The sequence below is a fragment of the Lissotriton helveticus genome, chromosome 7 (assembly GCF_964261635.1).
Source record: "Lissotriton helveticus chromosome 7, aLisHel1.1, whole genome shotgun sequence".
NCBI classification, from domain to species: domain Eukaryota; kingdom Metazoa; phylum Chordata; class Amphibia; order Caudata; family Salamandridae; genus Lissotriton; species Lissotriton helveticus.
The window spans coordinates 1,521,981,101-1,521,994,204 of record NC_136068.1 but is presented as its reverse complement, the minus strand read 5'-3'; the positions used below and the strand labels follow the sequence as shown (position 1 = coordinate 1,521,994,204).

Below are 13,104 nucleotides of genomic sequence, written 5' to 3'. Positions count from 1 at the left end.
GAATGCTGCGATAAAAACATGGAGAAAGAGAACAATTGGGCGCTAGAAAAGGGAAGGCGAAGAATTGCCCACACGGTCCGGTCCGGGTAAGGTTAAGTAGGACGTCTTTACGTCCGATTGGTAGGATGGCTTTATCCATCTGATTGATTGATTGATTGTACTTGAAGTATTGGTTCTCTTTGAGACATTTTCTATTTACAAACAGCGATAAATAGGAACGTTCCTCTCTCTTTGCAAATAGTGAAGGATAGGCAGACGTTTGTCCCCCATTGTAATCCGTCATGCCTATCTTTCTCCCACTGATTGTTTGTTATCGATTTTTATCGATTATTGCTCTTTGAGATATTCCCTGTCTACAAACAGGGAAGAATAGAAATATTCTGCCCCCCTTTGCAGATAGTGAAGGATAGGTAATGCAGATTTTTGTCCCCTATTGTAATCCGTCATACCTGTTTTTTCTCCCCACTGATTGATTGATTGTCTGGACATTTATTGTTCAAGGAATAGTTCTTTTGAGGCATTCCCTGTTTGCAAATAACATAGAAAAGAAATATTCTGTCTAATCTTTGCAAGTAGTGAAGGGTAGGTAATGTGGACCTTTGTCCTCCGTTGTAAATCTCTCGTGACTATCTACTCCCCACTGATTGGTAAAATAGTTCCACCCGGACCATTTATTAGAGGTAGGTCATCTGGCTCGACCGGAGGGCACCCCTAATAAATAGGATATATGCAACAATAACGAAGTAATCACCGTATCCTGTTAACAGAAACTTTAGCATGAAACACGCTAGAAAGAGAAGAAAAAAAAAAAAAAGAGGAAAAAAAAGAGAGAAAGAAATAAGAAAGCAAAATCAGTAGGCCACTGATGAGTTTTTTGATTTCGCCACAAATAGGAAAACGTTAGAAATAAGCTCACGATAAAACACATGATTTCACTAGAAATAAGAAACGGTAGAAATAAGCCCGTAATAAGAAAACATGAAAATGGTGAGAGAAGCCAGGCTTGACATCGCGACGGCCACGAGGCAACTAGGCTTCGCCACCTCTCACTGCTCCCAACATGTCTGTCCCGCCTGCCACGCCCCAATAACGGTAACATGAGATAGATACAAGTCAGCAGATACCTACCCCCATTCTGGAAACTCCCCAAGTGCAACAGGTCCGCGGCTACGCCCATCCGGAAGACGAGATCTTCGGCACGTGTAGGGCGGGTCCTGCTGCCAGCCGTCGGTCGGGGAGGTCGTCGCGTAAGGTGGGCCAGAAGAGGAGCCGAGGCCGACGGGATCCGGGCGTCCCCTCTTCTTTCTTCAATAATGGCTGCGACAACATGGGGGGGATGTCTTGCTCATGCCACCGACCCCCCCCCCTCGCATCTCCTGGTCCAGCCACGGCTTGGTAGAAGCTCCCCGTTCGGCCCTGAAGCGGCGCCTTGCAGGCCACCGGGGGGGGGATGTCTTGCCTATGCCTCCGACCCCCCCCCCTCTCATCGCCTGGTCCGGCCATCATGAATGATTAACGCCGAGAAAAACGGCGTGGGGTGCGCTGGGAGGGAGAGGCGGCGCGAACAAGCCTCTCCCACCTCCCCAGGTGGAGGCCCCCAGTGGCACCACCAACGCTCCACTCACCCGACAAGGGTTCGTCCACTCGTAAAATGGCGGTCGACCCTGCAGGAGCGGGCCCGGCGTGAAGGGATGGCCCGGTTGCTTGTTGATTAAGAAATGAGTCCCACAATCAGAAGTGTGCTCCTCGACTTTGAAGATTCTATAAGAGCCACGGGGGCCCCCGACCCCCGCAGACACCCCCGATGGGGAATGACTGCCATGATTGCCCGCGGAACGATGAAAATGTAGCCGCGAGACATCGGCGCTCCCATGCTGGCGCCAGCCTCAGTTTGAATGACTAAAATCCTGCAGACTACAGTTCGGATCAGTTCCGGTGAAAACCCAGTATGACCCGGTAGAAAAAATTGTTGCCTCCCTCCCCCTTTTGACTGATGGTTCATACCGCCGATCCTTTCTGTTGCCCTTTAACGGAACTTTTGGACTGCCGAAAGAGGCTCTGGGCCAACCACGAGTTGGTGGAGATTTTGACTATGCCTGGATCTGCCTGGCTGCCCCCAAAATGGCGCTGGTACAAATGAAACTTTCAACTCCTTGTTGTACCCCGATTGCTCAGCCTTGGTGTCATGAAATATATATGCAGTTTTTAAACACAATGAATTGATATGGGATGAGTGCTAATTATGTGTTCGGACAATGAATTGACATGAGAAGGGTACTGATTGAACATTCGGACAATGAATTGTTGTTAAGTTTTGGCGCATCATGATTATTGAAAGTCTGAATTTCAACACTTATGATACTCGCTCACACTGAAGTTTCGATATGATTTTATTGCACTTGTCGCACCTTTTATTATGAAATAAACGACCACCGACTCCATTAGGTTTTCCACTAATAAGTATCCCCACATGTACAGTTCCAGCCTGCTCCGTGGCCGGCCCATGGGGTTGTAGGCCCGTATTTGTGCACCGACATTCTTATTAAAGATTTTTGGAAAAAGCAAACGTAGTTGTCACGCGTAGATTGGTAAGTTTCGAATAAATGACCACTATTTCCGATATAACTAAAATACAGGTGAAATGGCTCAGCTCGATTAGTTAAGGGTTAAAAAGTATAGTACGCAGAAATATTGCAAACATGAACGGTCCAGGTTTTTGTTGTATGTGTTTTTCATTTTTGTACAGCCTAAAGCAACTGCTAAAGATCCTGGTATTTAGCCTATCCTTTATATGCTACCTGTATCAGGAAAGTTGTTTTAAAATGCCCCTAAGTCGCCCCGAAGGAGTGCCACCTGACCCCCCTGCACGCGATCCGTAATACCACACTTGGGCGACCTATGCTTTCCACAGGCTTCCGATAATCATCTCTCCCACACTAAACGGTCCACCTGGGCTTAAACGCCAAGTTGGCAGGGACTGCGTCCCGTGGAGATAGACCAAGTATGTAGTAAGTAAAAGCCTTTTCGGGTTTATGCGCGCTAATGTGTTTTTAAATGCTGCCCCCGCCCCCCTTCTTTTTCCCTCTTTCTGCAGGTCACATCGGAACGTCAATTAAAGTACGAAAAAAAAAAAATGGTGATCTAGCGGACGAAGAGATGGGAAAAAGGGGTTCGATTATGATGCCTACACACGACGAGCAAACGATACTATTTCTCTCCCTGAACTTAGCGCTTGGGAGGACAGCCTGAAGCGGAAACTACAAAATATGACTTCGCTTGGCACCCCGAATAATACAACCAGGAATGACGTGCACTAATGAATAAATTCCTACGTTTAACTAGATAGGGAAAGTTTAAGGAATATTCCGAGATGAGGTTTACCCAAGTACCCTCCGCTCGGAGGACTAGGAATGTTGCCAGTGTTTAAAATCTACTACCTCCTTTCGCACCCTCATAGACATGAAACTCAAAGCTGCCCCATTGTTCTCACAACTGACACCCACTGTTGCCTCAGCCTGAAAAACACATTAGCCCGACCAGGGTAGTTCTTGACCAATTGCCAAAGGCGTAAGTGTGTGTGCAACCAAAGCCACCAGTGAAGGCAGCCGACGATAAAAGAGAGGAAAAAGGTAAAAAGAGCTTAGGATGTGCAGCATACAGGAAGAGATCATTTTGGCCAATAACTGTTCTATGTTTTGTCTTGGATTTTTGTATATAATACATGTACTGTCTCCCCCGCCTGAGTTTGTGTGTACGTAATGTATGGATCTACGTCGTCCCTCTGCCTGTGTTTCCGTATTACTTGACCCCTGCTGTTCTGTGTTGTGTGCGCACTGAATGGCCCATTATTGTACACGTTTCTCTCTCTCTCTTTCTCTCTCTCTCTCTCTCTCTCTCTCTCTCTCTCTCTCTCTCTCCATGTCATACGTGTACCGAGTGGTTCGTTTAGAGTGCGGACGACTCTCTCTCTCTCTGAGGGTCCCCCTATTCCCTCCTCCCTTATGTGGTAACGTTGTGCCCCACCGGCACAAACTTAATTGGGTCTCTTCGAACACAAAGGTGTTCGGCAAAATTGACAGGAACTAAAACGATTGTAACTTGCCATATTACTACCTCTCCTTTCTGCAAAACGATAGAACCCGAGTTGGTAATGGAAGAAAGGACAGGTAAGACGACTGATGTCCCCTAATCTGGCCTTTTTATAGGGGGACTATAATGTCAATGGTCTTCTGTTTTTCAGTTCGTTAGAAATGCAATCCCCAATGCCCAGATTGCCTCACCTCTCTGCACTTAAGTGCGGATGTCCAAAGCGTCCTCGCTTCTCCCGATTGACCCCAGCTCCCTGTCCAGAGCGTCCTCGCTTCTCCCGATTGACCCCGGCTCCATATCAGCTATCCCCGAAGCGTAATTGATGACCTTGATTAGCCGTCGCTCCCCAAGAAAAGCATGTTTAACCTCTGCCCCCCTCTCATGATGATAACCCCCCTGCTTGCAAGAGTTAGCCGACCCCGAAGGGAAATGTAAGATTGTCAGTACTTGGGTTAAAAAAAAAAAGGGGCGAGTCTCTACCTAAGGACTCGATTTCGAGTTTGATAGAATACACTGTCGATGGGAGTCCGATTTCTCTCCACGTATGCCACGAATGAACGCCAAATAGGCTTACGAATACAGTGGAAATGCCCTCCTACATACTCCATAAGTGATGACTTCTGACTGTGACCGATGAACCTATCCCCCACCTACTTAGGAGTGGGGACGGAATTGAGATGTATAAATGTCTTCTCCTGCCAGTTTTCTAAAACTTGTTTTGTACCCATTCAAAGATACAATCACCGGAGGAGAGGAGCTGGACGTGACGCACAGCCTGGCCACAGATCATGAAGCACGTGTGACCGCGACCAAAGGTGGAGTCGCAGAGCAACGAGACGCGGGACGAGGCACCACTCTCAAACTCGGCAGATGAAGGAATGAAGGGCTGCCTTGAAGCCCTCGATTTGCTGACCCACTCGTGCCTGAAGTCCCCGTCCCTTTTGAGCCTGACTGATGGGCCTGCCTGCTCATCGTCCTTTGCTCCTTTGGTCCCTTGGTGTGTTCAAAGATCTGATCCCACTCCGCCCTCTCTTCCCTCGATTATTCAACAACATCACCCTTTTCGCATAACTTTTGACTCAGAAAAGAAGAGCAGCATTTAGATAGAATAAGGTTTTGCCACGGAAGAAGAAAGACACGCAGGTGCCCAGCATGAGGCACCCCTAAGAAGATCAGTTAGGAAACAGGACTGTGATCTAACAGCAGCGGACTGATCGCACCCTGCAACGCGTAAGGATGAATCCGAGCTGGACCTATAGCTCCACCGCCGGTGCTCAACAGCGCCAACGAAAGAAGACGGACTACCAGAGCCTACCAGTAATGGCTCGCTGTTAAAAAGACATTGTGACGAAGACCCCCCTTCCTGAACTTTCTACCCACCCCTTGACTAATTGCTTGTATCGAACTGAATTCCTCCCTCAACCATTTTGTATTGCTTTCAAAAATGTTTCATCGGTCACTCATGTATTTAGTTTTCCAAAAGTCTCTTATAGCACTGACAAGACCCGAAGGTATCAGAGCACTTTTTATTGTATGTTGATGTCACCGGAGAAAAAGTCAGAACGTGATTCTCTAATGTGTCGGAACCTTTTTCTTGATTGACCCCGACTAAGTATTATGCCGATCCCTAGACTTGTATGAATAACCCAACAAATGTAAAATCATATGTACCGCATTCCGCCAATCGTATCGACTGTATATGGTTACACGCAATCTGCTAGTATTGACAAACGCTATTTTATTGGCCACACATGGCTATGTGTACACTCCGTCAGTTGAGGTAAAATGAACTAGCTTATGTAAAAAAAGCGGCGACTGTTGAAAATGGCAATGTATATGCACATAAGCGACGTTCATTTGTGTTCACTGTACCCCTTGTTGTAAGCAGAACGGATATCGCGAAACACTGACTGTGTTATCCCGCCAGCATAGACCCATGCACACACATACATGACAGCCATTTTAGGCACCATGGCCTCTCTGCCCGTTTGTTAAACCCCCGGCACCCCTCCCCACGCGCACTGCTCATGCATCGGCCATAAGACCCTCTCCCTCTGCGTGACCCTGCTCTAGAAGTAACACTCTTGCTTGACCCACACCCCCCATTTCCTCCCAAGAACACCCTTCCCCTCAGCTGACGAGCCCCCCCCAGCTGCACTTGGCCTTTCGACCCGGTCCCAAGTCCTAAGACCAAGCCTCGTGGATGTACACCCCCCCCCTTTTCCTGCCCAGCATAACAAAACCGTGATACACCGACCGAAGTGCCCGATCTTATCGCCTGCCCAACCTTTGATCTGATCATCCCCTCCTGCCCTCGTGTCCTGTAGGAATGTCCGGCTGAGAGATCACAATCTCTTGTTACATTCAGGAGGGGAGGATGACGTCTGAGCGACTGGTATGGGAATAGGCCTGAAGCTGGGATTCCAAGCATGCTTTTTCCTACTTCAAAGCGTCTTTATTGCAATAAGGAATGTTTGTGCATCATAAACATGTGTATAAAAGACGAAGCCTCAGAGAAACTTGTTAGAGCACCTCCGGGAGAGAGAGCACCTCCCGAAGACACTAGGCGAGTGTCCGAAATGACAGGCTCTCCTCATGAGAAATAAAACTCTGTTCTTGTTTTCCTGCTTCCAGCGCCCGTCTCTTTTATTTTGTAATTGTTCAAAGATGGGAACTAAGAGGCGTCCTGCGCCAGCAGCCTGGGCATCAGGTGCGATATGGGCTGACTTTTCCACACATGGGGGCACTGTGGGCACCCCTCTCCCCCCAGCACAGCGGGGGAATTACCCCCCGCATCGAAGGGGTTAAAAATATGACTTCAGCCATTGGTTGGAACAAATCTCCAACAATACCCAGGGTGGAAATGGGTTGGATCAAAGTTTAGGAATGCCCACAAATGCACACGTTTCTAAACGCTCCCTAACTTTCAAGTCACATCATGCGTTAGAATGCCCCCGTACATTCCATCAGGTTGAATTTACCACTGCAGCTTTCTTCACACTTGTGATTGAGAAATCTGCACTGATAAATGCATTTATGCCCACCCGGCAGTGCTTAGTTTGTGGCGGTGTTTGCAGGTGCTCAACACCAGCACTTATGTTTTAAACGCCAACACTTTTCTGAATACACCATCTTGTGATGCACCCAACCTATTTTTGATCAATGCCCGTCAGAGAGTTTAACAATTCAATATACTGCAGACATATACAATACTATCACTAGCAGGCCTTCGCTAGAGCTTGGGGTGTTCTAGACTGCACTGGGTTAGTTCCCTACCACATGTCTGTGGTGGTTCCTGTCGCCCCTTCTAGTGGCAGGTCAGACCTCAACATAGACACCTGAGAGGCAGGTGTCATAGGTATGTGTGCTGTGTGTCAAATAGTGAGAGACAGAGAGTCTAAAATGTAGACCACATTTCTGATAGAAACTTCTCACTGCAGATTCCACACCTTGTTGTGAATTTCCCAAGGCACCAGACTTGATCGGGATACTTTAACAACAATTGTGCAATTGTCATCATCTTCATAGTGTAATAGGCCATGTTCAGAAAAGCTGTTTTCTGGGACGGGTTGGGCATGATAAAACTATCCGATCCGGGTCTGATGTCGGTGATATCAGTGCCAGTGTGGAGCTCAGACCCATGGCATCAGTATTGGTCCCGTGAAAGGCATCGGGCATTGCGCTGAAGCAGAAGCAGGTGGCAACTTTCTCAATGATGGGGGATGAGTGGGGCAGTCAGCATCGAGGATGAATCTGTCTACGGACCTCTGACAGGCTGGCAGCTGGGATCCTTGGCACCCGAAGGCGCTCCAGCTGGATCTGGTGGGTTACTAAACATTTTCTCCTGAGCCTCACTCAGCTGGTGGAGTTTGTCCGCTGTAGTTGTGCACTCAATAAAAAGTCAGAGCATAACCACTGATGAAGTCCATTCCAAAGAAATTTTTCCTGAGGGAAAAAAGTCTGTCAGAGACAGCAATGTCAGCTCTGGTACCACATCGGTAGGTGCAGATAAAAAGGAATACGATATCAATGTGAAGAATTGGCAGTCGTATAGTGGCTCCAACATCACGTCCGAAACCGACGAACCTGACACAGAGTTAGACTAAGCCATCTGTCTGTGTGTGAGGGAAATGCAATTAGAGTTTCTGGATCCAGGCTGGTGCCTGGGGAAATTAACAATGTGAGCAATCTGAAGTTAGATAGAGTCTCTACCAGGAAAGGGATTACTGAAAGAAAATAACTGGTTCTTCAGACATACTCTACTAGATTTTGAAATTGCTTGCAATGTTTTTCCATCTGGGAGAGTGGAGCAGACATGTCCATGCCACAAACTATGAAATGTAGAATGAATTTTCTGCTACACAATAGCAGGCAATGATTTAATGTTTGGGTAGTCATAGTTTAGAGCACAAAAAGCAAACTAATAAAGTACATCCATATATGTACTTAGGTGCTCCATAAACTGTGAATTATGATGTCAGAACTCATAATCAAATCAATTTGAAACTCACTATCAAATTATAGTGTGAGTTTTGATTTTCCAGTAAATATTTACTGGAGACTTCATTCCCAGGGCCCAGATGTAGGTAAAATAGATTTACCGATTTTAAATTACCGAATCATACCGATTCGGTAATTAAAAATCGGTAAATCTATGGGGTCGAGATGTAGGAACATCCAGATGTTCCTTTTACCGAATCGGTAAATATCTGTATTTACCGATTCGGTAAATACCGATCGGTAATGCCCCATTCATTCCTTGAAGCCCATAGGAATGAATGGGGCATTACCGATCGGTATTTACCGAATCGGTAAATACGGATATTGACAAGGGTGCAGGGGGTGTCACTTTGACACCCTCTAGCACCCCCAAAAAAGGTTCGGGGGCCATATGGCAGGCAGACCTGCCCTAAGGGCAGGTCTGCCTGTCATATGGCACAGGTGTGCATGCACACATGTGCATGCACACCTGAATCGGTATTTTACCATCAAAGTGAAATTGATGGTAAAATACCGATTTTGTAGGCCTTGTGGGACTCAGAAGAGTCCCACCTACATATGGGTGGCTCAGATTCGGTAATTTTACCGATTTGGTAAAATAAAGCCCCCTACATGCCAATCACCTATTTACCGATCGGTAACGGCCGAAAATACCGATTTTCGGCCGTTACCGACCGACCTACATCGGGCCCCTAGTCCTTAAAAATATGAATATCTCTTGAAGTATAAACATGTACCATACATACTCTGCGGATCTCTTACCATCATAGCATGCTGGCAAAGGGAGCTTGCCATCGAAGCACTGGGAGGGCACCTTGTAGCTGCAGCTGCTGTTCTGGCTGCGGCAGAAAAACGTGACTGTTTCCTGGTGGTGCACCAGCCCCTCTGGTACCTCACTGATCCACAGCTTCTTCCCTTTGTACAGCACCCGGCTTCGCTGAGCTGTGATCTTACACCGGTCTGTGGGCAAGGGAGAGCAGAATAAGGACAGTGTGAGCATACCTGTGAATATGTACTGCTGCCTGCACTCAGCATCCAGCCGAGCATGACTGTACAATATGACATTCTAGCTAAAGCTATAATTGGACAGCGCATCTCAATTTTATGGGGTGCTTTGTTATGCAAAGTTATGCTATGGTATGTTATGCTGTGTACATTATGTTATTCTAAATATTATGCTATGTCATGTTATGCTATGTTATATGTAAGCTGTCGGGTTTTAGGTTTACACCTATAATAACTAATAAAACCCCACCAAAAGGAAAATAGTCCTCACCAGTGTAAACACATAAGCACTGAAAAAACACCTTCGCAACCACAAACTAAATGCCATTCAAAGAAAGGAAAAGGTGAGTGAAAGAGTCATTTTTATCTCTTCCTGAAGGAGTCATTACAATGTAACTTTGTTACATTAGGTAGCAGCAAGAAAGACTGGGCTAACATTATTCTGCTTGAGTTTTGTTGTTTAGGGATGTCACTAAAATAATGTTTCTTCTTCCTTTTGTTTTTTTTTCAGTTTTGCGATCTTTGGTTTAATGATGCAGGGTTTAAAATCATGTTTTAGGTCTTATTTAATTATTTTATATTCTATAGAGAATCAGGAAATACATTTGATTCTTTCACTGCTAGGTAAAAGGTCTGGTTCATACGAATCTTTCCCAATATGTACCATTACATTTACCCACAGACAAAGAATGGGTGAAACCCTTTGATACATCAGCCCCCTTTTCTAGCGAGTCATTATTGATAGTAGGTGAATTGCCAAACTCCCTAGGCTTTAAACATTCAATGCGTGACAGGTATATGTGACAGGAGTGCTGTCATCGAGCATCTGGTATAGCTGGGAATGCTGCTGCTAAAAGTTCTTACCAAGTTCAACCAAGATTGGAGGATATTGTTTGTATGTGCAGTAAGTCAGCTACTTATATGAAAAGGTGGTGTGTGATGACCTGTCAACATCAATACCTGAGTTGAAGTTGTTTGCTGTAAGAGATCCTTTCCATTTGCAAGATGGTATGCTGAAAGCATCCTTACAATCATCAGAGTTAATGAAAAATGGCATTGACTTTGTAGTCCATTCTGGTGCACTGTTTCATTAAACGGGGGAACTAAAACGCTCATATGTCTCATTTTGTGCTTTGAGTAGCATCAATGAAAGAGTAATCCAAACTGTGTAATTTAGCCAGTGATTCTCAGTCCTAGAGGCCGTGAATGCTATATTTTCCATTTGGTGAACATTTACAGAATTTGTGCACAGTGATGAGGCAAAGGTCAAGAAATGTGAGGACCTTCTTTGGTCGCATATTTATACTGATGTGAAAAGAAGTACACTCTACTGCATTCTTAGATTTTTACAGGAAAACATGATTGCTGTAGTGAACATAATAAACAAATATAGTCTGAAAACATCCTTGTCTACTAAGCTTTCAGTTTAGTTAGTGTAGATGAGAAGCATCTCCTTGTGAGTTGGCTATGCAACACTTTTAGTGAGTTTGGCACTGCAACATGTTCCATGTTAGGATTCATGCCACTTGGTAAGCAAAGAAATGTTGAGGAGGAATTCAGGAAATTTTAATTTTACAGTACATGAGAAATGGCTGGCAATGATGAATAGAAATGTCCTTCACCAACCTTGGCATTTGAAGTCAATTAACTCTCGCTGATGTACTCTGTACAAGTTCTGGATCTTTTCTGTAAATGGGAATTTTCTCCAGACTTTGTAAAGAACTGCTTAATTTTTGACCACTTTAATAACTCGGGGCATATGCGCCCAGTTTAACGCATATTTTGCAGAACCCGTCCCAGAGAATCACAATTTCAGGATCACCAGTATTGGCAAGGAAAGCTATGTCAGTGGCCAGAGTTAGCAAATTGTTTACTGGCTGTTTAGGCATTGCCTGTCTCAAGTGGCAAGGTTGAGAGGGCCTTTTCACAGATAAATGTTTACCTGGGAAGGAAAGAGCGAGTGTGCATGACCAAAGACTCACTATATTGTATAGTACACTACAATACATTTGATTTAAGAAAAATGCATTTGAACCTCATACACCATGTATGCACACTGTCTATACACATGCACTGTCAAGAAAGCAATAATAATAAAAGCAAAACGTTCCATATACACCGTAAAAACACTATTTCTATTGTTTAAAATGGAGAGAAAATGTGTAACCACTGATAAATACTGTTTTTTAAGGTTTTGAAAACACTGAAAAAACCCCATCAGAATTGACCAAAAATAGAAACTGAAAACAGGAAAGCCTAGTGATATGTTATGTTATGTTGTGTTTTGTTATGGGTCATGTATAGAGTATAACATTCCCCACCAATGTATCCTCTTAGTGCCGGAGACTTATGCTGCCTGACCCAGCACAGCAGTATGGAGTGACATCACAACCTGGGTCTAAAGAGAAGGGTTTTCAGGGCGTATCTCAAAGAGAGATGATCACTGGTTAGTGTGCCCTGATGGGGAGAGACTTTCAGAGGTAGCACTTGCTGCCTGTACACACTTGGTTCTACCGCCAATGCTCTCATTTGTAAACCTGGGAATCAGGAATAAGAGTATTCTTATCCTGAGAGCAAAGAAGTTTAGATGGTGGAGTTGTGTTTCTGTAAGAAAGGCTAGGTCAAACATGCAGCCTTGAGAGCTGGCTCCTGTTGAACAACTGGTGCAGTGCCCAGAGGTAAGGGGACATATTTTCTCTAGAGCAAATCCAGCTTTTGTGTATCATCACCCCAGATTACTTTCTGAGCACAATTTATGTCGGCTTTGGAACTCTGTGCACTTTATCACTGCTGAACTGTAGCATAGTGAATAAGCTTCCCCTCTATAATGTGCTGTACATTGGCATTACCTCTTTCAGCTGTTAAACTTCCCAATAAGTCCATTGTAAATGGTGCCTTAAGTGAACCTATGGCATGTAAAGTTAAATGCCATATGTGGACTGCCGTGTGTACTTACACCACCCACAAGTATGACAAAAATATAATTCTGCCAGGAGCAACAATGTTCTCTGGTTAGACTACAGTTTCAATGCACTGCAGTAGCATATAGCAGGGGAAATGCCTTTGCCATTTAGCAAATGCCTATTTTTATGTATGTATGTATGTCATCCCTAAAAGGTGCCTTCTAGACCCTCAAGGAAGGATGATAATCTATATAAAGGCCAATGGGTGTTAATTGCTGACCATGTAGCAGGGACTAGCTATCTGGCTGTGACAGGAACAGTTGGAAAACCAAAGCACAGCTTCAGCATGATCTCTTTTGACTTGGTGATGCCAGGGAGGCATTTTCCTATTAATTCCCAGGACCCTCCTGCCCATCCCTAGTCACAATAGAAGAGAAACCCAGTTCTTCCACCCACCTATCACACTTTTAAAGCTGGAACATACATCTTTGGCTGGGAGAGATACAGACTCTGGCTGAGAGGACAATGACAAACCTCTGGGCCCAGGAAAGGCTAATTGGTGATATATTATGTGTATTTAGAAAGCACACTATCACTTGCTGCTGAT

At 45.1% G+C, this 13,104-nt stretch overlaps 1 protein-coding gene across 1 annotated transcript in view; it reads right to left on the bottom strand.

The window, feature by feature from the left end:
• Window positions 1-13,104, bottom strand: part of LOC144770445 (beta-2-glycoprotein 1-like) — a 127,871-nt gene that overhangs the window by 5,396 nt on the left and 109,371 nt on the right. The window contains exon 7 of the mRNA XM_078654966.1: window positions 9,352-9,549. Coding sequence (XP_078511092.1) covers window positions 9,352-9,549 — 198 coding nt within the window. The remainder of the gene's footprint in view (window positions 1-9,351; window positions 9,550-13,104) is intronic.